Source organism: Sceloporus occidentalis, unplaced genomic scaffold (assembly GCF_023333645.1).
Source record: "Sceloporus occidentalis isolate IW3139 unplaced genomic scaffold, rSceOcc1.0.p SCAF_8, whole genome shotgun sequence".
NCBI lineage: Eukaryota > Metazoa > Chordata > Lepidosauria > Squamata > Phrynosomatidae > Sceloporus > Sceloporus occidentalis.
In genome coordinates this window covers 49,413,316-49,438,888 of record NW_028316988.1, presented here as the reverse complement: position 1 = coordinate 49,438,888, position 25,573 = coordinate 49,413,316, and the positions used below count along the sequence as shown (strand labels likewise).

The window sequence follows — 25,573 nt, the reverse complement described above, 5'->3', positions numbered from 1 at the left end:
CCTGAGATGGCTGAGGCTTATTGCAGCTCTTCTTGTTAGGGATTCGGGATTAGTGTAGGGTTTAACACCTGACACCATCAAATAAAGATCTGTCATCGCGAGGCAGGTTTACTCAAGAAGTGACATGACTGCAGGCTAGAAATTTGGGGATTGAAAGAAAATTTAATGGGGTGGCAGATTCTTAATAGGAGGGCCATACTTTCATCCTCCGTTGTAGCCCCAACCCTACCCAGTAGTCTTCAAAGTTTATTTCAATGCTTACTCCAAAGATGACACTGTCAAAATTGTCCCCTTCTCCTGATTTGTCCTATGCTATAAGCTGACTATATAGGTGAAGACTCCTTTTTAGGGATGGAATGTACAGAACTGGATCTTTATGGAGGTTTCATGCAGTGGAGGTTTCGTATGACCTCTAATACTTTGCAATACTAGGCTCTCTTTGTATATGTATAATTTGAGATAAAATATATATATTTGCTGGGATAAGAACTGAATTTTAACTCTATAGGTACCTAGCTTGAATTGAAGCCAATTCACAATATGAGTGAAACTTTTCAAAGAATTTCAAAATGCTTCAAGGCTTTGAGACTCCTTGCCAAAAGAGGTCTGACTAGCTCCCTATATTTATATCCTACTACAAGGCATAAACATTTTTATTCTGAGATGTTCTTGTCTTTTAACTTGAACTTGTTTGCTGAAGTAGGTTTTAACTGGTGTATGCTGTCTCTCTTTTTTATTGATGTATTTTAAAATTGATTTTATTAACATATTAATTAGCTATACTGTAGTTTCCCCCCTAAAATTTTGATGTTGCTTATGTCTGTAAGTATATTTAGTGGAAAGACAAAATGTTCACTTAATACATAAATACATAATGGACCATGCAGGCTTTGCACCTTTTGAAGACCCCTTCATATCTGTCTTTTTCTCTTGCTCTCTTCTCTCCCCAATTTGTACAAGCAATTTTAGGAACTAGATAGGGAAAACTGACTGACCAGTTGGGGAAACAATAGTTCAGTCCCTTTAGCCCTCCTCTCGCTAACTCCTTTAATAGATATTGAGATGTTCTGGCTTTTATAGTTTCTAAGATTCCTCTGTATTGTTTTTATGAATGTGTCTGCTGTTTTTATATTATAATGGCATACTATTTATTATCTCACATATTTGTTTTTTGGTTCCTTGTTACATTTCTATCCCATCTTTTCTCCAATATGCTCCAGGTAATCCAGGTAATTTACATGGCATTCCTTCCCAAGTATTCCTCATAACAATCCTGTGAGATAGGTCAGGCTGAGTTGAACTGACTGGTCCAAGGGTACTGTTCTGGCCGGGAGTGGAACTTGGAACCAGGTTCCAGTTCAGCAGGCGAGCCACTTAATCAACATTGGTGATATAGAAAGCTGAGGTGATAGAGAAATACCATAAGTGATTAATTCTTCCTTTTCCTCTCTTTCTCAGGGCTAGACCATCTGCCTTTTGACCATGGGAATAGCAAAACCCTGCCATATAATAACAGGACTTGTCCTGCTGAAAATGGAAGCGAGGCAAGCCAGAAACGAAAGCGGATAAATATGCATCCAGGTAGGTTGGGATGTACACACGAGTGGAAGGGTGTGTTTCTTGCTGGCAGATTGTTTTCTGATCACCTGTTATCTGAGGGCAGCAACAGAGCCTGTCTCTCAGAATGGAAAAAGAAGAGTTGTATCTAAATCCTTCCATGCCAGAACCCTGAGTTCTGAGATTTCTGTTACTTGTCATCTGATACCCAGTAGCCAGTGCGTCATAGCTGGGTTCATGCTTGAGTCAGGCTGAATCTGTATGTTGTGTGTTTATTTTTGTTGATCAGGTTGGATATGCAGTAGCAAAAGCATATCATACTGTTTCTGCTTGGGAAGGCAGTCTTGGTGCTTTTAAGCAAGTTAGGAAGATTTTAGGTTTGCAAGGTCTTTCTCCTTTTCCTGTTAAAGTCCTGGGGTTTCCCAACTAAAGCTTGGTGCAGAAGAGTAGCTCAGGAAGGCAGGCATAGAGCTACAGGACAAAATGTGCCTCTCAGCCAGAACCTGGAAGCAAAACTTATGGGAACTACGACTCAAAATTCCAGTCAGGATGGGAGAATCTGGGAATAACAGTCCCAAGCATAACTTTCCCAAGCTTTTCAGGAATTTGTTTTCAGTGCCAGAACTGGAGTTTGCATGCATATTCTGTAATCAGAAATTTTTCCCTCTTTATATAGATACCGTTTAAAAACTGGTACTGTTTTTAAATCACTTGTTTCAAACAGTTGTTGATTTACTGCATATCATTACTAGATCCCAATCAACCATTTGGCCTTAATTGCATTAGACAATACTTATGAAATATGGAACCTGCCAAGTTGATTCCAAAGTATAGGAAATGTAGTGTGGAGGTAATGATCTTTCTCATTGATCAGTAATAATGTATATATTTTATGCCAATTTTCATTGATTCAGTAAAGATACTGGCCAGTGTTCTGTTGATGTTTTACTTTCCTGTACCTTACCTTCCTGTGCTTCCTGTACCTTGGATCAAACATTGATCAGAATGGGGACTACAGTCAAGAAATCAGAAGAAGACTAAGAATGGGGAGGGCAGCTATAAAAGAACTAGAAAAGGTTCTCAAGACCAAAGACATACAACTAAGTATGAAAGTCTGAATTGTATGAGCAATTGTGTCCCCCATTGCCATGTATGGATGTGGGAGTTCGACAATTAAGAAAACGGATAAAAAGAAAATAAATTCATTCAGGATGTAGTGCTGGAGAAGAGGGTTGAGGATACCATGGAAAGCCAAAAAGACAAACAAATGGTTCATAGGACAGATTAGGCCTGAGAGCTCCCTGGAAGCCAAGGCCTGTTACAGACTGCCAAAATAAAGCTGCTTCGGGTATCTTTGGAGGTATGCTGTTTAAATGATGCATGCATCCTAAGAATCCGGAAGCTGCACCAAGGCTGCACTCCAGTGCTTAGGAATGAAGTGTGGCTTTGGCGCGACCTCCGGACTCTTAGGACCCATGCATCATTTAAATAGCATACCTCCAAAGAGACCCGAAGCAGCTTTATTTTGGCAGTCTGTAACAGGCCCAAGATTACAAAAATGAGACTTTCATACTTTGGCCACTTCATGAGAAGACATGGCTCATTAGAAATGACCACAATGCTAGGAAAGGTGGAAGGAAAAAGAAAGAGAGGAAGATCACATGTTTGGTGGATGGACTCCATCAGGGATGCCATGAGCATGGATCTGCAAGAACTGAGGACAGTAGTGGAGGACAGGGAGTATTGGAGATGTCTCATCCACAGGGCAGCCATGAGTCCAGAATGACTCAAGGGCAGGTAACAGCAGCAACAAAGTTTCCTTACACAAGTGGCTGTACCTTTTTTGACCATGGTTTAACATCTAAATTCACTTCACAGTTGCTTAAGCAGAGTACCGTAAGTGTAACTGCTGCACATATAGTTGCACATTCTTGGATGGTGTGTAACTACTTTTCTTCTTCGTGGTCTCTGCGAATCATACCAGTGCCTTCAGAATATCTCTTAATTTACTGTAATTGCAGAAACAGAAAACATATGTGCAGATACACAATTGATTGCACATTGTCAGCAGAAGGATGACGAAACACAACCATCACTTAACTACACTATGCAAGCACTGTGTAGGATCTTGACTAATATTTAAACTACAAATGTTATGTACAGTGATGAGTGAAACTGTTTAATTTGAAGAATGATAACTAAAAGCACCTTGCCATTGGAAAATGAAGTTGACTCAAGCTAAACACTGAGGTTGTTAAAGGTGCTAAACGGATATATATATTTTAATTCTTCATTCTAATTTGCAAGAAATTGCAATAGAACAGACAGGTGACATACAAACAAAATACCACTAAGGAGGGATATATGAGGGTCTACAACAAACAACCATATAAGTATAGGTCATCATTGTCATTAGGCTTCCATAAAGGTCCCCTTCCAGAATTCAAATACTGATCTGGTGGTTTTGGCTAACTTGAATGATTGTTAATATACTCCCAAAAAGGACACCATGGCCTGTTACAGACAGCCAAAATAAAGCTGCTTCGAGTCACAGTGGAGGTATGGTGTTTGAATGATGCATGCGTCCTAAGAGTCCAGAAGCCACACCAAAGCTGCACTCCAGTCCTTAGGGCTGGAGCGTGGCTTTAGTGTGACTTCTGGACTCTTAGGACGCATGCATCATTCAAACACCATACCTCCACTGTGACTCGAAGCAGCTTTATTTTGGCTGTCTGTAACAGGCCCATCTCTCCTCGAAAAAAGCACAACATGTTAAACATGAAACAGAATAAAGAGATATTTGTATAATGCTAAGTGACACTAAAAAGAAGCCTCTATAAGAAGATTTGCAGAGGGATCATTTCCAGCAAGCTTGGGAAATATGTAGCCCTACAGATTCAGTTGAGCCTGACCATCGACTATGTTGACTGGGGTGGATGAGAGCTGAATAAACATACCTCCAATTTACAAGTATCTTTGTCTATGAAAGGAATGTGAATCAGGAGCGCAAGAGGCTCTTGATTCATCCTGAGTAATCATATTCAGATGCTTTTCCTTTGCTGTTGTGCTAGTCATTCACAAATAGAAGAGAAGGAGAGGAGAGGGGATGGGGAACATTTTCAAACAGAAGGAGGAGGAGCAACAGTGAGCATTACAATTCTTATTGTTAGGACTAATGGCGAGGTTCCCTTGAAGCAGCTTTTCATGCTTGGAATTTGAGCATTTACTGCAAGAACTGAAAGCCCCCTGTGTGTCTGCATTTCACTTTAAGATGCTGTTGCACCAGACATTTTGATGACTTGTGAATTTTGGGGTGGTGGGGATGGGGGATTAAAAATCAGGTCATGTATTTGGCAGTGGGAGAGCTTAGTTGAAGGAATGCTGCCAAATGCTTTTGGGCTTGGAAATAACACATAGACGTTTCCTTGGATCATGGCCTAGGCTTTTTAGGGCCTGTGCAGCTGCCATCAGGGAATCAAGTTGGGACCATAAATGCTAGTGAGGTTCTATTTTGAGGTCTGAGCTTTTATCACTAGAGCTATGATCCTGAAATGAACAAGACCTCGGTAGGTGGGGGTGGGATGGTACTCTGTAAGAGAGAAAGGCATACAAATTTGTATGGCATCAAATTCTTTGGGTTGAAAGCATGGTGAGTTTCTTGCATACTATTCTGAGAAGCTTTGTCACTACTCAGAAGGACCCCAACCTTGAAGAAAAATAATTTTGAAATGTCTCCAGATTTTTTGTTTCATAATCAAGTAATTCTGTAATAATTACTCTTTCTGCAGACAGCATCCAGACTCTGAGCCTTGATTCACCTCCCATGGATCTGGGCATGTCTGATCCAACAGCGTGGGCCACTGCCATGAATAACCTGGGGATGGCACCAGTGGGTATAGCAGCAGATCCTCTCTTACCTGGTAGGTAGTGTTCTTGGTCCACCATTGTCTCTGAAAATTTGCCAAGCTTAATTGCTCTTGGAGTGAGCTGCGGGTAGGGTGAGGATAGGGATTCAGATGCATAGAATATCCGGGAGCCATGTCCTGAAGGGTTGTGGTGGTGGTGATGGTGTTTGTTTCCAATCACGTTAAGGCAAATCTATCATGGGGTTTTCTTGGCAGGTTTGTTCAGAGGGGGTTTCCCATTGCCATCCTCTGAGGCTGAGAGAGAGTGACACACCCAAGGTCACCTAGTGGGTTTCCATGGCCCAGCCAGGATTTGAACCCTGACCTCCAGAGTTATAGTCCAACACTCAAACCACTACACCATGTTGGTTCTTGAACGATGCAGCCCTACTTTTTAGGTGGAAAGGATCTCTGCACCAATATGCTAATAAGGCCACATATGTCCTTCTGAAGGAAATCTTGCCAGTGCCTCTCAGATTTTCCCTTTTCTTACCCAGCTATATCGTGGTGTTAAGAAACTGCAAGTATAGGAAGGAAGCCAACCAGCCAGCCCTCCTGCCCAGTTCTATAGCCACACGATTTTTTTTGTCACATACCATTATTTATCTGAATTTTTTTTTTTTCTGTGTACATACTTGTTGAGTTTTTGGCGTGGACAGTGATTGTTATTTCCCCACCTGACTTTTCCATAACATTCCCCTAAGAAATCTCTAGAACTGGCTAGGGAACCTGTAAAATGTTTTTAAATGGGGAGTTTTTCCAATAGGAAGCAAAAGCTTACAAAATGGACTGGAGGGGGAAGGAATTGGTGTTCAATGGAGATTGGGGCATCAGGCTTGCTTTAGGACCTTTCTATGCATTACTGATGTATTGACCCTTATATAAGTCTACCCAAAATTTTAGGGTCAATTTTGGGGCATAGATTTCTTGACTTATAGTCGAGTATATACGGTAAGTGTGTGAGGGTTATAGTAAAAAGACTGCAAGTGTAGGTTTTGACTGCGAAATGGTGCAGTTTCTCAAACTGTTGCAGAGTTGTCAGAAACTGCAAAGTTTATGTTGTGCTTGGAACAAAACAAAAAAAGTTCCCATTGTGGTGACATTTTCTTCTCACCTAAGATTCAACCTCAGTCAGGAAGCTGATGAATTTCTGTTCCATTCCAAATTCCCAAATGGCCACATAGGGGAATGGCCTCTGTCTGCGTCGACATCCCTCCAGATTTTCTTAACTGACCACAAAACAAACATTTTAAGACAAAATATAGGTCTGTAACTAGCATTTTCTTTTGCTATATGACACCTTTGCCTGATGAAGCAGCCAGTTAAAAGTTTGCATTATGTATTTTGTGCTTTTTAATAGGTCCAGTAAGAGTATTGCTGTTTTGTGGATTTTGGAATTTTTTGTATTTTGCTGCATTGCCAACACAGGTAACATTGAATATGTATCCTTACCCTTAGTTTTCCCCAAAATAAAGCCTGGGTTTGTCAGGATAGTTTTGTGCTGCTAAACTGTTACACTTTCCCTGGCATTTTTTAGAACTTTGAGCTTTTGATTTTAATGGCACATAATCCAAAGCCAGGAAAAGTTACTTTTTGGTGTCTTCATTGGCTCTTCTGGGAGTTGTTACATTTTGAAGCTTTAAAAAAGTTCTGATGTTATCTGTTTCAAATCCTAATAAGAATTCTTAAACGTTTGCAGTTGAAATAATATTGCTTTTTGGTTTCTGTCTTTCAGACTTTGACCCTGCCCTTGGAATGATGACAGGGATCCCGCCAATTAATCCCCTGATGCCTGGCTTGGGAATGGTGCCGCCACCGATCCCATCAGATATGCCAGTGGCTAAGGAGATCATTCACTGCAAAAGTTGCACCCTCTTTCCTCCTAACCCAAGTGAGCCTTACGGTCATTACTGCAATTCCATAGAGATAAGATAGGGAAAAGGATGGGGAACTGTTCTAACCTCAGCAGCCAGATTGCTTTTCAGATCACCTGAGTCAGATAATGCTAGTGGGAGGCCCCTGTTTCACAAAGCCCTGACACCCTGATGTAACATTGTGCCTTTTCTATGTACAGAGTAAGGCACAAATTGCTTTGTATGGAGAAGGAGATGGAGACACCTATATATTCCATGCAGAGAACAGTCTGGAACAATCATTTAGTGGATCTTTGTGCCCAAAGGCCAGGAGTAATTACTCCTCTCACTCTCTCTGGACAAAGGGACAGTTTCTCTCTCTTTCACAGTCTAGAGATAAAAGTGGGGATTTGTCTCTGAGCATTAGAATAAGGGATTATTTTTTTGTAGTGCTAGGAAAGGGGGTGGCATTGGAGAGAATCCCCAAGGATTAAGTTGGGTATATGAATATGTTGGAGGTTCCCCATCCTTACATTAGAGTTAGAAATGGTCATTTATGAGAGTCCACTGGGGGAGTCTGAGTAGTGATGATGGTGTAAAAATGTGTGGAAAGATTGTGTTTAATAGCTTAACTAAATAAAAATAGAGAATGTTCTATTAGAAGTGACCAAAGCCACCTGTGTGGGAGCACCAACAGCTTTGAGCACCTTCATGTTCTTAAAGGGGATAGTCATGTTTGTACCATCCCTGCCATGCTCTGAAGTGGTAGTTTGCTACAAAACAAAATGGCTGAGTGAATATAAATGTCAACACTGTGTCCTAAAATGTCACTTGATAAAATTAGGTAAATGAATAACTTTCCAGTACTCAGCTTTAGTATTTAGTACTAACTTCTATTTTGATTTATTCCTCTCTGTTTTAAAAATGTTCTCTGGTCTAGTGAGTCTTTAGGAGAGGACTCTATAGATAGAAAAATAAACTACAGTCATCCTGCCCCTTATGCAGGGGATCCGTTCTGGAATCCCCACATAAGGGGAATTGAGCGTATGCTCAAATCCCATTAAGTATAATGGGGCACACTCCATGCACCCCATTGTTTCTGTTGGGGCTTGCCTTCTGCATGAGCTCAATTCCGTGGCAGGCAAGCCCACAGAAGGGGTGGGCCAACTGTATACTTAAGAACTTGTTAACACTTCAGTATCCTGAAGAACAAACAAATGCAACAAATGTTGATCATCATAGAATAGAACAAAGAAGTTAGGAAACATTTTCCAAATGGAAATCAAATTTTAGCATCAGCTGTTGCAGCAGGCTAATAACATCTAAAGTTATAATGAAAAGAAAGCCAAGTAAACTTACAAAAACTCTCATTTCCTTCTTTTATAATGGTGGTGGTGATGTTCCTCCCAGGATTATATGGGATGGAAGTGTGCATTTGTTCATACAGTTTATTTTTAGTAGTAATCCATCATTGAGCTGTCACCAAATAAACAAAAGGATCTTTTCTGCTTTGAGAACTACACTGTCCTGGAAAGATCTTAGCTTTCAGTATTTTAAGGCCGGGGATAACATTGCCTGGCACAGTTCAGTTAGCCAAACCTTCTGACACTTAAATATGAATGCAGAGCAGTTGTTGTCAGATTGTAGATGAATACCAAGTGCCTTCTGCTTGTGTCAAGCTTCTGTATCATATTCCTTGCTGTTCTTAGATCTTCCCCCTCCTACTACAAGGGAAAGACCTCCAGGATGCAAGACGGTATTTGTTGGAGGCCTGCCAGAAAATGGGACAGAAGAAACAATTGTAGAGATTTTTGAGCCATGCGGTGAGATCATAGCCCTTCGGAAGAGTAAAAAGCATTTTTGCCACATCCGTTTTGCTGAGGAGTACATGGTAGACAAAGCTATCTATCTGTCCGGTAGGTGTTCTTTGTCTATGCTTTTGGCCCAGAGGTAATTATTTCTAGTTGCAGAGGCCGCATGCCTGTTACATCTTTTTCCATCTTCCAAGAATATGTGCAATAATTATATTTCAATTCCAGCTGTCAGGTTAAGATGGCTTTACCTTCACTCTTACAATGTAGTGTTGACCTAGACAGTAGATAGCAGCTGAAGGAAACAGTAGGGCCACTGCGTGGAGAAGATGGCAAAATGCTAACAGGGGACAGAGAAAAAGCAGAATTACTCAACCCCTGTTTTGCTTCAGTCTTCTCAGAAAAGGCAAAGGGTGCTCAACCTGAGGATAATGGAGCAGAGAACAGAATAGGGGAATTTCAGCACAGAATAAGTAAAGAGATAGTAAAGGAATACCTGTTTATCCTAAATGAATATAAGTCTCCAGGACCAGATGAACTACATCGAAGTGTATTAAAAGAACTGGCAAATGTAATATCGGAACCATTGGCAATAATCTTTGAGAACTCCTGGAGAACAGGAGACGTCCCAGCAGACTGGAGGAGGGCAAACGTCCCTATCTTCAAAAAGGGGGGAAAAGAGGATCCTAACCATTATCGTCCAGTTAATATGACATCTATACCAGGAAAGATTCTAGAGCAGATCATTAAACAGAGAGTCTGTGAACATCTGGAAGGCAATTCCATAATCACAAAGAGTCAACATGGGTTTCAGAGAAACAAGTCATGCCAGACAAATCTTTCTTTGATAAAATGACCAGCTTGGTAGATGAAGGGTATGCTGTGGATATAGTATATCTTGATTTCATTAAGGCCTTTGACAAAGTTCCCCATGACATTCTTGCAAACAAGCTTGTAGAGTGTGGGCTAGACAAGGCAACTGTTATGTGGATTTGTAATTGGTTGACTGGCAGAATCGAAAGGTTGCTCAACAATGGCTCCTTTTCATCCTGGAGAGAAGTGACCAGTGGGATCCCACAGGGCTCTGTCCTGGGCCTAGTGCTATTCAACATCTTTACCAATGACTTGGAGGACAAAATTGGGGACATACTTAACAAATTTGCAGATGACACCAAACTAGGGAGAGTAGCTAATACTCCAGAGGACAGGATCAGAATTCAAGATGACCTGAATAGACTTCAGTGCTGGGCCAAAGCTAACAAAATGAAATTCAACAGGGAGAAATGTAAGGTACTGCACTTAGGGTGGAAAAATAAAATGCACAGATATAGGATGGGTGACATCTGGCTGAACGAGATTTATATGTGTGAAAGGGATCTAGGAGTCCAAGTAGACCATAAGTTGAACATGAGTCAACAGTGCAATGTGGCAGCTAACAAGGCCAATGCGATTTTAGGCTGCATCAATAGAAGTATGCTGTCTAGATCAAGGGAAGTAATAGTGCCACTCTATTCTGCTTTGGTCAGGCCCCACCTGGAATATTGTATCCAGTTCTGGGCACCACAGTTCACAAAGGATGTGGAGAAACTGGAGCGTGTCCAAAGGAGGCCAACTAAAATGGTAAAGAATCTGGAAACCATGCCCTATGAGGAACAACTTAGGGAGCTGGGGATGTTTAGCCTGGAGAAGAGAAGGTTAAGAGGTGATATGATAGCCCTTTTTAAATATTTGAAGGGATGTCATATTGAGGAGGGAGCAAGCTTGTTTTCTGCTGCTCCAGACACTAGAACACGGAACAATGGATGCAACCTATAGGAAAAGGAGGAACTTCCTGACAGTAAGGGCTGTTTGACAGTGGAACAAACTCCCTCGGAGTGTAGTGGAGTCTCCTTCCTTAGAGGTCTCTAAACAGAGGCTGGATGGCCATCTGTCGGGGATGCTTTGATTTAGATTTCCTGCATGGCAGGGGGTTGGACTAGATGGCCCTTGTGGTCTCTTCCAATTCTATGATTCTATGAAGACAGATTTTCTAAATTTGACTAATATGAAGAGAAAAATGCATGACTCCACCATATATTTAAAAAGCCATACATGCAAGACAGTAATATAAATGAGGAAAATTTCAACATAGGATTTCAAACATTAATAAGGAACTTCTCTATGGCCATATCATCAAAAGAAGAAGAAAGAGTTCTAATGCAACAAACAATGTTTGGTAGAAAGGGAGCATCAGCAAAATAATTTCTTGACCTAAGGTGGTTTAGTGTGCTGGACTGGAACTTTGGAGATCCAAATTTGAGTCCCCATTGACCCATGAAAGTCAGTAGCTGACTTTAGGTCAGTCACTTTCTCATCCTTGCCCCCTGTTAAGAATAAAGTATGATAAAAGAGAGCTTAAATTAGGTTGGTGGGTACAGATAACAGGATTTTATCTGTAGCAGCACCTTGTGGAATTCCTTATCCAAGGAAGTTAGACTGGTCCCATACCTTTTAAGCTTTTGCTGAGCAACCAAAATAATAATAATAATAATAATAATAATAATAATAATAATAATAAATTTATTTATACCCCGCCCTTCCATGAGTATGATCAGGGCGGCTTACAAAATTTATAAAAACATTTCAATACAAAGTTAAAAATTCAATAAACAGTTAAAAACAGTTACTACAAAAACGGGAACAGGAAAACAATAAAATGTTCTGTTCTGCATGGCATTAAGTGTTTAAAAATGTTGTTTTAACTGTTTTAATACTGGATTCCAGGATTGTTTTTACATTGCTTTTAGGAGTTTTTAAAGAGTATTTTGATGTGCTTAAAAAAATGTTTGTATTGTTTTAATTGATTTTTATTTTTTTATTGCCTCGGAAGCCCTTGTGGGCTGGGAAGCGATACAAAAATTTTGTAAAATAAATAAATGATAATATTAATAGCCTCAAATCTTGACCTAAAATCATGTTCTTTGTAAAACCTACTTGAAAGTAGCTGTTGAGTTTTTAAACTTTTCAAAGCCCAGTTAGATTCTTTTGAAGACAGGCTCCTTTGCAGGAATCTAGGAGGTGCAATTTTAATATGAACAGCAACTAGTGTATCTATTGTTTGACCATCACCCTTCTAAGCTTATTCTTTCACAACTCTACATTTTGATTATTGTATTTGCCTGAGCTGATTTTGGCTATGTTTTAACTGTGTTGCAAACAAATTGGTCTGTGACTTTATGCATCAGATACAAACATTGATACAACTGTGTGTAAGATGTTGCTGCTTGCATTTCCTCTGAATGGTATTTTCTGGCAGTGCTGGAGTCAGAGCAGACTGGTACCTCCCTTTCCATGTTGCCAGTGTGCAGCAGAAGTAGAATCAAATCAGAAAGTAACTGTCATTTCTTCAACCATTATTGCCAGGTTATCGCATCAGATTGGGTTCCAGCACTGATAAAAAAGACACAGGTCGCCTCCATGTGGATTTTGCGCAAGCTCGAGATGACCTCTACGAGTGGGAATGCAAACAGCGGATGTTGGCCCGAGAGGAACGCCATCGCAGAAGGATAGCAGAAGAGCGCTTCCACCCTCCTTCCCCACCCCCTGTGGTCCACTATTCAGATCACGAATGTAGTATTGTTGCTGAGAAGCTAAAAGGTACTAGAGGCTGCAGAGGAATGTATTAGATTGATAGACTGGTAGCTGAAGAGGAGAATAGCACAGGATGCTTATATAACTCATATTCAGATTGGTGCGGTACAGACCGCCCAAAAAGGGCGGCCTGCCGGTGCCTGTTTTTCCGCCAGAGGGAAGCTTCAGCTGCCAAACGGTGAGGCTTCCAGCCGGTGGGGAAAAACCCGCACAAAAAGCGGGTTCTTTTGAAGTTGCGGTGGCAGCATAACAAATGTGCCACTGGAGCACTCATTACATAAGCCATTGTTACACCCTCGTCCCATGTGAGGGTTGTGGGGTGTGTGGGCGCTCTGCCCTCCAGGCAACCCTCGCACGTGCCGAGGGCACCTGAAAGTTAGTTTGTCTAGCTCAGTATTGTCTACTGAAACTGCACAGCTGTCTCGGCTTAACGTAAAGGCTTTTCCTGTTACCTGCTATCTGATTGTTTTAATTCAGTTACCTGCTGTCCTGATTCTTTAAAGGAAATGTAGCAGTTAAATCTGAGGCCTACTGCATGTAAGCCACTTTCTCAGCCACTGAGCTTTGGTCTTTCTCCATGGTGACCCAGATGAGAACACTACAGTTGGCTGTGCTGTTAGCATCCCAAATTATAGCCTCAGAATTTTATCTTACTTGAATATACTATTTTGTGTGGAGGCCTGTAAAATTTTTTCTCTGCATTTTTTCCATTTATGCCTTTTAAATATAATAGCATGGAGGGAGGGGGAAATTATCAGATAAATGTACTTGGCAAATACACCAGTGCTTTATACTTGAAAACTTTTTTCCTCTTGGGTAAGATGATTCCAAGTTTCTGGAGGCTGTACAGACTTTGCTGACTTGGATAGAACGTGGGGAAGTGAACAGACGGAGCGCGAACAACTTTTACTCCATGATCCAGTCAGTCAATAGCCACATCCGCCGACTTACCAATGAGAAAGCAGCCCATGAAAAGGAAATGGAGGAAGCAAAGGAGAAATTCAAGCTTGCACTGTCAGGGATTCTTGCTCAGTGTAAGTGTATGAGCATTGTAATAGGGGTTTCCAAAATCCTGCTTGATGGAATTGTAATGTTCATGTTTTATTTTTTGTACTGAAGGTGAAAGAGAGAGGGGGGTATGGAGGGAGATGGAGATATAGAAAAAATATTTCTTTTATTTCAAAATCTGTTTAGGTTTATTTTTTGTTATTCCACTTATTTCAAAATGCCTTTAGGTTTATAACCCACAATGTTAGGATGTCCAGGATAATCAGCAAAATGTTATACAGTCCGCCCTTGCCTTTCGCGGGGGATCCGTTCCGGACCCCGCCGCGTAAGGCGAATTCCGCCTATGCTCAAGTCCCATTGGAAACAATGGGGCTTGTGCGCAGCGACGCATGGGGCGCCATGGGCGCATGCACCCATTCGTTTGAATGGGACACGCCGCCACTTGTGCCCTGCGGCTTGAGCATGTACGTATAACGTGGGCACACTGTATACACTTGTAAGAATCTGAAACATAAAACTGGGCATCTCAAAGTAGTTTTTAAATGAAATGGAACTTAGCTGTTAATCCTAATGGAAGTAAGAGACTTAACAGAGAGCTTTGGGGAACCTATCAGAATTTGATTTTGGTGAGTTGTTGGAGAAAATGGGGCAGTCACCACACATATCAATATACTGCTGTGTATATTAATTTGGTACAGTAGTGCAGTCAGAAAAACACATTTGAGTGATGTTAAAGACTGCAATGAGATAGATGAGGGTATGGTCTCTAAGGTATGTTGGATTCAAGTGGCTCAGGGCATTATGCTTCAAGGCAAATAGCAAAATTTAACAGATGGAGTGTGTTTATAGCAACCCAGCCTGTTAGGAGACATAACACAGCAAATGACATTTTTGCATATTGATTGAGAGCAGTTCCAGTTAAAGTCTTTTTAATTCCTGTTCAGAGCAATCTTAGCTACCTAGTTCCTCCTTAATGATGTTGCTTTCTGCAGGCTGCTCTTTTGCTTTTGGTGATTGCTTAGGGACATAGGCAACAAAGGTAAGTTTGTAGCCAAATCTCTGCTCCTCTTCTTTATTCATTCAAGGATCTGCAGGTCATCTTACAAATTGGGAGATTTAAGTGTTCAAGGTAATGTAACATTGTTCTGTTTCCCCCTTTCACCCCATTTTAAATGTTAGCTAAAGATGTTAGCTAAAGAGGATTTGATGATCTTCTCAGCTCTGGGAGTGCTGTCTTGATTTTTGTTGCTGATCATCAGGATTCATCTCAAGGAAGGTTATTCCCATTAAATGTCCTACAAGATCTTCATGCTCTGGCAATGAGTAACTAGCAATCCTAGCTCCTACATCTAATTTTGATGGTGTGTGTTAGAATTAAATGTAGGTTAGGCAGTGTGCTTGTTAGGTGAATTTGTAACTGGCTGATGAGCTGTTCAAAAAGACCAATGGTTCTCTTTCATCCTGGAGAGAAGCAACTAGTGAGGTGCCACAAGTTTCTATTCTAGGCCCCGTGTTGTTCAAAATCTTTAAATGAGTTGGATGATGGAACAGAGAACATGCTTATTAAGTTTGCAAATGACATCAAATTAGGAGAGGCAGCTAATACCCTGTCAGAGATATTTATGATTTGAAATAATCTTAAAGGATTGGAGAGCTGGGCTAAAACAAAACAAAACAAAAAAAGATTTTCAAAGTAATACAGTGGACTTTCTGGGTTTGCAGGCTCCAGATCTGTGAATTTAACTGACTGGATTGTCAAACCTCTTATTATTAAATAGTGGCAACATGAACGCAGACACATTGAAGCGTGCATATTTACATCACCACCATTTAATAATATAAGATGTGATTATCTACATTGTTTTGTACCTGTGCAATGTCCTGGAACCAAACCCCCACAGATCTGAAGGGCATATTGTACAAATACAGTGCTATATTTAAGCAGGGGAAATGAAATGCACAACTATAGGATGAGTGACACCTCACTGGACAACAAAACATGTGAAAAGAATTAATAGTGTCACTCTATTTTCCTTTGGTCAGACCACATCTGAAATATTGTGTCCTGTTCTGAGCACCACAGAATATGGACAAGCTGGAACATATTCAGGAGAGGAGGGCCATGACTGTAAAAGGTCTGTAAACCAAGCCCTATGAGGAAACAGCTTAGTGAGCTAGGTGTGTTTATCCTGGAGAAGAGGAGATTTAGAGGTGATATAGCCATATTTTAATACCTGAAGGAATGTCTTGCAGAAGATGGGACAAGTGTTCTGGTGCTCCACAGACTAGAACATGAACCAATGGTTTCAAATTACTGGAGCATTGCACTTAAACATAAGAAAGAACTTCTTTAATGTAATAAATTATAGTGGAATAGACTATCTTGAAGGGTGGTGAATTCCCCTTCTTCAGAGGTCTTGCAACAGATTGCTGTCTTTTGGGAGTGCTTTAGTTGTGTATTCTTGCATGGCAGGGGGTTGGATTAGATGACTCTTGCAGTCCCTTCCAACATTTATGATACTATGATTATATGATTAGGTGGAAGCACCCCTCCACAGGCATCCTCCAATTGTCCTGTCTACCCAACAGCAAAATTTATTTATGTTGGAAGATTTTTGCCTTCTCTTTCCCCCTCCTCAGATAGATAGGAATTTCCTTCATGCAGACTCCCCTCTCTCTCTCTCATTCAAACTAACCATGTAATTTAGTTAATTCTCCTTTGGGACTAACAGACATTCCCTCAAAGATTTGCATCTGAAATGGATGTTTTCCATCTTTCTCATCTCTTAACTTTCTTTGGAAAGATGGTGAGATAAATATTACTTTTCTGAACTATTCACTAGCTAGAATAGGATAGAGTTTCTATGTAAATACAGAGTAAAGCCATTACAGTGCACATGCTCCATATGCAGGTTTGCCATACACAGACTCAATGTCATGCAGACAGCAAGCCCCCATAGAATGAATGGGGCGTGTGCCTACGCTATGCGGCGTGTGAAAGCACACCCCATTCATACAAACAGGACTTTAGGTCCCATGTTTTTTTGCCTTATGTTGGGGGTGGTGGTGTCCAGAACAGATCCCCGTGTATGGCAAGAATGGAATATATTAAACTTTAGTTTGAACTGCAAGCTACTTACGTTGTTTTTTTGAGTCAATCTTAGTTCTCAGGGAAGGATAGTTATCAAAGGCATATTTCTGCTACTCTGCTGATTTTAAAGCTAAAGCCTAACAAGCTTGGCTTTGACATTTTTGATATTTCAATATTTTTGTTTCCTTACTAAAGGCTGAAGCCTTAGGAAACTTAAATTACCCTACAATTTATTTATTTATTTATATTAGATTTATTTCCCACCTTTCTCCCAAAATGGGATGCAAGACAGCCATGGGAAACTCCATGATTGGAAAATTCTGCTGGCCATAAGTCTTCATCCAGAGTATTTTAGGGGCAGGGGTGTCTCTGGATTTGCCAGGTCCCAAGCTCATTGGTTGTACTGAGGGTCCCAAATCAGTCCCTTTCTTTTACCAACTTTGTGCTGGTGTACAAGTTTTCTTCCCATTTCCATTTATCTCAATCTTACTGTTGATTGCACTGTAAGGTGCCAGTTCCTTGGTGCGGAATGACACTGTAGCATCTTACTACTTGAAGAATATCTGCCTTAGCATCTTTTGGCTTGATGCATGTTTTAAAGGTTAACCTTGTACTGTGTGACACTGAGTCTCTTGAGGTGCATCAAGCAGTTTCTGAAGGTGTAAATCATTACAGTCTGACTAGTTAAGGTTTTTCAGTGGTTTCATGTTTCTGTTACCATTTGACAAATTGGCCTTTGATTCCAGAAGGTGTAGTACATGTATAGAATAAGCAGTAGTTGGGAGAGCAGGAGATAAAGAGAATAAAACACTCACCTTGAATACCTTCCTCACGTTGGCATTTGACAGTCTTTTGGAGGGTGAAAGCAAGAGCCTCTCCATCAGTTAGGCCAGTAAAGTGTGGTTTGGGGTAGATTTTATTTCCCTCAATATAAGTGATATCTCTCTCACCTGACAGTAAGGGCTGTTCGACAATGGAACATACTCCCTTGAAGTGTAGTGGAGTCTCTTTCCCTGTAAGCAGAGGCTGAATGACCATCTGTTGGGTATGCTTTGATTGAGAGTCCTTGCATGTCAGAATGGGGTTGGACTGGATGGCCCTTGTGGTCTCTTCCAACTCTTTGAGTCTGTGATCTAAACATTGACTAAAAATATGCATAAAAAGAATGACTTGTATTAATGCTGGAGTGGGCAGAATCCAGGAATTCAGCAGCTAATCTTGCAGCCTAAGGACCCCATCTGATCTTATCCTCCCCAAATGCATTTTTAAAATATTTTCCCTTTGAATCCAGAAGTGACTAGAAATGCACCTTCAGTTCTGAAAAACATCCCCTCCCACACAAATTAAAACAAATGAACCAATACAGTAGCCAAATGATCTTTTTGAGGTCCATTATCTGTTCACTTTTCATAAGTGTATCCTCTTTCTAACAACAACAATGGTGAATTGCTTTTCCTGGAAGCTTCCAGCAATGGAAAGTCACCTTTTAAATAGGTACTGAGACTCCCTACACTGTCTAACATTGACCAAATTTTCCCCCCTAAATGAGAAGTGGTCTTCCAGCCTCTCCTGTTTTTGTTTTTTTTTTAACATTTTTGAAAATCAGTGGAGTTCCCAGAGGGTCCTGGGGACAGAAAATTGGTCACCAGACCCACTTGAATTGTGCACCCCTGCATTAATATTTTCTCTGAACAAGAATCACTGCTCCTGAAAGAGTTCCAGGAGTAGCAGTTCACTATTTTGGAAGGTGGGGGGAAAGTGATAAGTCCAGGAAGGACATGGGGGTCACAAAAGGTTGCATGCATCCCACAGGATGTGTTTTAGAGAATTTGGGAAGTCTGTTAATTTAGCAAAGAACGGGGCAGCATATCAAAATTGCAATGGCTGCATCTGCACTGCAGAATGAATCCAGTTTGACGTTGCTTTATCTGCCATAGCTTAGTGCTATGAAATTCTGGAAACTGTAGTTTTGTGAGACATTTAGCCTTCTCTGCATAATGTTCTGGTGCCACAACAAACTCTGAATCCCAGAATTCCATAGCATTGAGCCATGGCAGTTAAAGCAATGTGAAACTGGCTTACTTCTGCACTTGCAGATGCAGCCCATGTCATTTTCAGTACAGTTTCTATTCTGGTTCTCAAAAATAGAATAAAATCCCACCCCAGGAAAAGCTCTTTATGAATTGTAGAAATATGACTGTGAACTGATTTTGTATAATTTTAGACACAACAAGGAAGTTCCATTGGAAACCCCTTTCTTATTCCTTTTTTCCTCAGGTTTGACATCCTGCAGGCTTGTCTTTGTAATGTGAGTGGGAAAATGGCAGTTCTCCAGATGTTGTCAGATTGCAACTCTCAGCATTCCTTACAATTTGGCTATGTTGGGAGTGATAGTACAATAATACCTGGAGGACCACACTTTGGCCACTTCTGTGGCAATATTAGGGACTAGAAATTGAGTTTAAAAGAAAACAGAAGCTCAAATTCCCAGTGTGCAGTATTCTGTAGTCATTACAATTTACAGTTGCAGACCTGTGGATTACAAGCAGCCTGGATAATGATCCTGTAATTGAGAAAAGGCCTTTTTGTCCTATGGTCCGTTTTATATTGAAGTGTCTTTCTTCATCTTGAATTCTTTGAGAAACTTCATGCTTGAGTGTTTTTCAAACATTTTACTGTCATGGCCTCCTCATCAAGATAGTATCCTCTCTTATCTTGGCTTCTACCTGATTGAACAAACAACACCACTCCCTGTTGTACTAGCTGCCTTCCAAGCATTGTCTGGCCTTTTCTTGGGTGCCATCTCAGCTTTGGCCTGTGCCAAAAGAACCATAAAGTTTCATTGGACCACCTGCCTGATTGCCCCTCTCTTACTCCTTTACTCCTTTCTCTTGCCTTCTCTGGATGCTAATGTGGCCTGGTTTTGCCTGCTGATTTTGAAACTGCAGTCGAGCAGATAGTTGCTGTGTACCATTCGGCATCCAAACAAAAGGCTTGGGACCATTTCACGAAAGCTCAACGTAAGAACATCAGCGTGTGGTGCAAGCAAGCTGAGGTTGGTACCTTCTCCCCCCCCCCTTTTTTTTTTTTTTTGGTTAGTTCCTTCTTTTTGGCCTACAGGCTTGAATTAAAAAGGATGGATGTTTTTAGTCTAGCTCTAGAAGGTAAGTACACAAAGTCCATAATGTCTCATATGGGGAGGGCAAGGAGCCAGAGGTTGATAAGAAGACTGGAAAATCATAAAACTTTGATGTAATAATTAGCAATATTGTACAAAAAACATGTTACAGTTTTCCTTTATTTGGCCATAATATGGATTCAGGAATTCAGAGGCAAAAAGCCAGTTAGAAATTTACTGTATGCCATGTGGGTAAGCCCTTATTTGTAGTCTAATGATCTGTGGCTAAAGAGATATGATAGTATTGGGAGTCACTGTGTGGTTGGGAAGCTACAGACATCCCACATGGTACGGACATCGTTGAGAAAGGATTAATGCTCTGGGATCAAGTTGCAGCAGAATCTGGGCACCTGTGAATCCTAATTCTTAACTGGTAATAACAGTTGAATCAAAGGGGTACCTGTTTTTTCCATGGAATTTCTTTTTTCTTCCCCCTTCCCACACATCTGAGGAGCCCAGATGAAGCACTATCAGGTATGGTAGAAATTTTGCTGTTGCAGAGGTGAAAGACTGATCTGTCAGATTCATTCAAACTCAGTTCTGAGTAACCATGCTTGCTATTGAACCTGAAACGGAAATAGTTGCTATAATTTGAAAGGATCTCCAGAATGGTGCTGCTTTGTATAGTCAGGGAAGACTTGACCTGTTGCCTTCCAGTTGTATCAAACTCCAGTGTCCATCATCCCCATTCAGGATGATCAGTGGTGAGCAGATGATAGGAGTTCATTGCATCTGGTGTTAACCACTGTAGCTAAGCTGGATTTAATAGGGCTTTAGGAAAGACTGAAACCGAACAGAACAGTTTCAGAAGAGCCAAAGAAACTTCTGAAAGTTTTAGCAGTGCATTATTTTGGAAGGCACACTGAAGAGAACAACAGGGAGGGGGTATTGTCATATGTTTTTATCCCCCCCCCCCATCTATTTCAGTTCCATAGGAGGTGAGTGCAAGTAATTTCTGGTTCAATTCCTGTTTCACAAAAAGGTCTCTCCAGGGCCTGGGGAATTTTGGGGTGCAAAACATTTTTTTACTTCCTTGGTGGCCCTGGGTGCCACAAAAATAATCCTGCATGTGCATCTTCAACCTGCACTTTGCCCATCCCTGGTCTATAAGTTCTGCAGAAGATTGTAATGTGCCCTTGAATTAACATGGGGCCATAGTCTGCTGTTGGACCTTGAAGGGCCATCTAAACATGAAGAGATCAAGAACAGCTTGGAAAAGTTACTTTTTTGACTATAATTGACATAATTTTTCCAAGCTCTGGTCAAGCATGTAAGCAGCACCAGTGTCTGTGATTTCATAGTGCTCATGGCCATTCTGAATCACACAAACACAGTTGGGCTAACTGATGCATCTATCACCAAGTGAGGGAAGCAGCTGAGCATGTTAGCAAAATGGGTTTTGCAAAGGTTACTGTTCCTTGCAGCATGTGACAGGCTCAGGTAAGTCATTTGGTCATTTAACTCATAAAAGAGGGTAGGTATTTTTCTGCTTGATAGTAGAAATTGTAACTTCATCTCCAGACTAGAGGGATGAAGATGAACATAAATGCATATCCTGAATACTCTAAAGGCACCGGATCCTGTCTGTTCTAGGAAGTTAAATAGGGTCAGCCATGGTTAAGTCCTTGTATGGGAGACTGCCAACAATTACAAGGTGCTATAGGCTTTATTTCAGAGGAAGGCACTGGTAGAACCACCTCCAAGTTTTCCTTGCCTAAGAAAAACCCTATGAAATGTATGCAGTTGCCATGAGTTGACAGACAAACCTGAAGGCAGGCACACACACACACATATATATATCCTGCCCTGCTCTGCCCGTTCTGAAGAGTAACTGGTACAATGATAATGAAGCTTTTTTTTAATTTAAGGGAGGAAATCCTGTTCTTTTGTTACTTTGTAAACAGTCCACCCCAAGTCTGCTAACAAATTTTACTAAAACATTAAAAACAAACCAAAAGTTTACCAGAATTATAGAATCAGCCAAGATAGCAATCAGTTTATGAACTTGCTGGATCTCTGCTGAATGCACCATAAAGAAGCCATGCCTGTACAGTATGGAGAGACTTGTTAGACCAGATGGTTTTCTCTTCAGGGAAAGAATCCTTACTGTGCCTTTGTGATGAAGGAGCAATAGCAAAAATATTTACAGTTCTGTACCGCTTAATAGTGAACTCAGCACTCTCTAAGCCAGGGTTTACAATCTATAAGCTAATTGCCCCTCAACAACCTGGGTACTTATTTTAACAACCTACGAAAGGATGGAAGGCTGAATCAGCCTTGTATCCCTGGGATTGAATTCACAATGTTTTAGCTACAATACTAGCACTTAACCACTGCACTACTGGGGCTCCCTGAGAACCCCATCCTTCATACGTATCCATTCACTGTACCAGAAGTGTTGCTTTTAGTGTCTGTCTAGGTCCATACCATCGGATACTGTTCTTAAGAAGGAATGTTTACATGGCTGTTAGTTTCAGTTTGCATTATCAATTAGTTTAATAAACTTACATGCACTAAGTTTTGTTTTGTCTCAATTAAGAAAGTAGTTTTAAAGTGAGTTATGAATAACAGTATGGTGTTTGCTGCCCTTACTTGAATTGTTTCTTTAGGTGAGTGTTGCCACTTAGACTGCATCACTCCTTCCCTTGCAAAAGGGCTGCTGTCTCAGTGCAAAGCATCTCCAGATAAAGACTGGAAGATTAGCATGTAGACCTGGAAAAGTGCTTCCAGTCATACTGGGCTAGATGTTCTATCTGTAAAGGAAGTGGAAAATGGTTCCAATACATCCTTGAATGACTTTGGCAGAGAGGGTTCTCCTACTTGGGAAAAAGCAGACAAATATATTTCTTATGTATGGAATGTTCAAACAGCAAAGACTTAATATATGCTTTCTTGAATTATACTTACTGACATTTCTAATGTTGTTTCCTATTTACCTTGACGTCTAGGGAAAATCAAATGAACCTCTTGGCTGAACAAGTATATAAACTGTGGAGAGACAGTGAATTTGGTTGTCTGGCAGGTTGGCTTGACTCTTAAAGCAAAATGTGCTGCTTTTGGTCACATAACCCACGGTTTACCTTTACTTATGTGCCCCTTTCCAATGGTGGACCATATCTGAAGCAGCTTATAACAAACATTAAATATCAATTATAGTGTTGTAAAATTTATTACAAAATTTGATTCCACCAAAACAAGGCCAATGAGTCAAATTCAGTATTACTGTGAGATTATAGTGTTGTTCTTACTTGTCTTCAAGTTGTTTCCTACTCATGGTGACTTAAGGGATATCTTGGCAAGATTCGATTTTTGCCATTGTCTTCAATTGCAACTGAGACACTGGGTTACCATGGCAAAGCAGGGATTTAACCCCAGTCTCTCAGAGTCTTAGTCCAACTGCCAAACTGTCATATCATGCCAGCCTTCTACAGTGAGATGATGTCAACCCAAACCTGGGCAACCAATGGTTCCTCTCATGCCAGGATCTTCAGCTTCCCGGGTAGTGAGGCTATATGAAGAACAACTGGGCTTTGGTGGACAGTTGCCAATGGTAGTTCAATCCCAAAGGAGGGCATTTCTTTGCGGAGACATGGGGCATAAGTGCCACCCTTTTTCTTATGTTTGGAGAGTGGTGGGGAGACACAGATTTTGAATGAGAGACACGTTCTTGAGAAATAATACCCTCCACAGTCACATTGTGGATTTACTCTGTAGGAGGCCACCACTAGAATTCCAGAATGAAGGTGAGGGAGCAGGAGGAGGCATAGTGAGTGCTTAGATGAGAGTTCAACACCATGGTAGACATGATTGGTACAGTCGGCTCTTCTTATGCACGGATTTTTTTATACACAGATTCAAGCATCCACAATTTGAAAATGTTCAAAAAAAGTATAAATTTCAAATATGAAACCTTGATTTTCCATTTTTCATAAGGGACACCATTTTGCTATGTCATTATATTTACTGGGACTTGAGCATACATGGATTTTGTTATACATGGGGAGGGTCCGCTGTATATTGATGGGGGATTGTAAAATAGAATACCATGCTGAATGATATTCCTGCCCTGGTTCTCTTCATCAGTGGCACTCAAGGTTCCTAGCAGTTGGTTTTAAAATATCTTTTTAAAAACTGGCCTAGTATTGTGGGAATATGGTGGCACTGACCTTTTGCTCTAACACCTTGCACTGTCCGTTTGTGTATTGTACTTGCACTTAGTTGAATACCAGAGGAGTGGGGTGGAACAGCGGACCCCACTGGTATAATCTCATGTAGAAGTGGTTATGGTCCATGTGCTGATTGCACATGCCACATAAGGGAAAAGCAAGGCAGATACTTGAAATCTATCATCAGCAAGGACACCTGCCCCCTCCCCCCTGACAGGTATTTTAACTTAAATTTGAACTTTAAAAAATTTTGGCCCACCACACTTGTTGGGACTCAGTCTCTTGGGTGTTTGCAGTGCCTCTAAATTATGATGGTCAATCCAGACCTCAGAAGGGCAAGGGTCTAAAAACTGTTCCCAGGACTCCAAAGCCTATTTTACAGCAGCCATGTCTTTCTCCCAACATGGCCAATTTAACTCAGGCCCACTCTTTTTTGTTGTTGTTGTTGAAAGGTTAGTACATGGCCTTAGTACACTTTCATAGTCTTGTTGTAATAGTATGGTCCCTGTCACAGAATCACTCATATCCACCTGCAGTACAAATGGCTGAGAGATGTTGGGATATTTTAGGATGGGTTCCCAACTGAACAGGCACTCTGATATCCAAAGCTCCTTAGCTTGAAGGCTTTCGTTTGTTCCCTTTCTTTACCCTCTTTTTGTTTTGTTTTTTTAACCAGTCACTGATAAACAGAGCCATTTGTGTACTTAGCAACGAACTATCTGTAAAAATTATCAAAAGCCAAAAAACTTAGCACTTGCCTCAGTGTCCTGGAAGGCTCCTAATCTAACACAGCTTGCACCTTGGCTGAGTCCATTTCAATGTCTTGGGTGGAAATGCGATATCCTAAAAAACCTATGTTGTCCTGGTGGAGTTCACTTTTTGACAATTTAATATACAGTTGGTTGTCTAGCAACTGCATCAACACAGTCTTCAAGGTCCTGGGAATATATCAACACATCATCAAGATATGCTAAGACTTCCTCAAACACGAGATCATATAAATGTTCATTGATCAGCCTCATAAAATCTCTAGCTGCCCTCGAGAGTCCGATTGACATGGCCATTGATTATGCTGGCTGGGGAATTATGAGTTGTAGTCCAACTCTTTTTATTGCCTATACAATAAAAAGTGATATCTCCATGCTTTGGTTGGAAGTTCCATATAAACTATAATGCTTATCACACTTTGTGCATAGATTTTGTGCTTAGATGCTTCAAAATTTGTGAAACAAGTGATTTGTACAACATATGAAAACTGAGAGCATGAATGATGGATGTACTTACGCTTTGGATAATTATGCTTAACAACATATCATTAGATTTCTCCTCCTTTTTGTTCCTTTCTTCCCCAGCCATACTTTCCACAAGTTCTTC

General features: G+C 40.8%; 1 protein-coding gene across 3 annotated transcripts in view; it reads left to right on the top strand.

The window, feature by feature from the left end:
* Nucleotides 1–25,573, top strand: part of ENOX2 (ecto-NOX disulfide-thiol exchanger 2) — a 41,784-nt gene that overhangs the window by 5,010 nt on the left and 11,201 nt on the right. For 2 of the 3 annotated variants that reach the window (XM_089536657.1, XM_089536656.1), the window contains exons 2-8: nt 1,459–1,581; nt 5,346–5,477; nt 7,198–7,353; nt 9,025–9,231; nt 12,529–12,762; nt 13,578–13,790; nt 19,804–19,910. In XM_089536657.1, coding sequence (XP_089392783.1) covers nt 1,572–1,581; nt 5,346–5,477; nt 7,198–7,353; nt 9,025–9,231; nt 12,529–12,762; nt 13,578–13,790; nt 19,804–19,910 — 1,059 coding nt within the window. In that variant the 5' untranslated portion in view covers nt 1,459–1,571. Of the gene's footprint in view, nt 1–1,220; nt 1,366–1,458; nt 1,582–5,345; nt 5,478–7,197; nt 7,354–9,024; nt 9,232–12,528; nt 12,763–13,577; nt 13,791–19,803; nt 19,911–25,573 lie in introns of those variants that run through there. The other variant, XM_089536658.1, reaches the window with a different exon arrangement.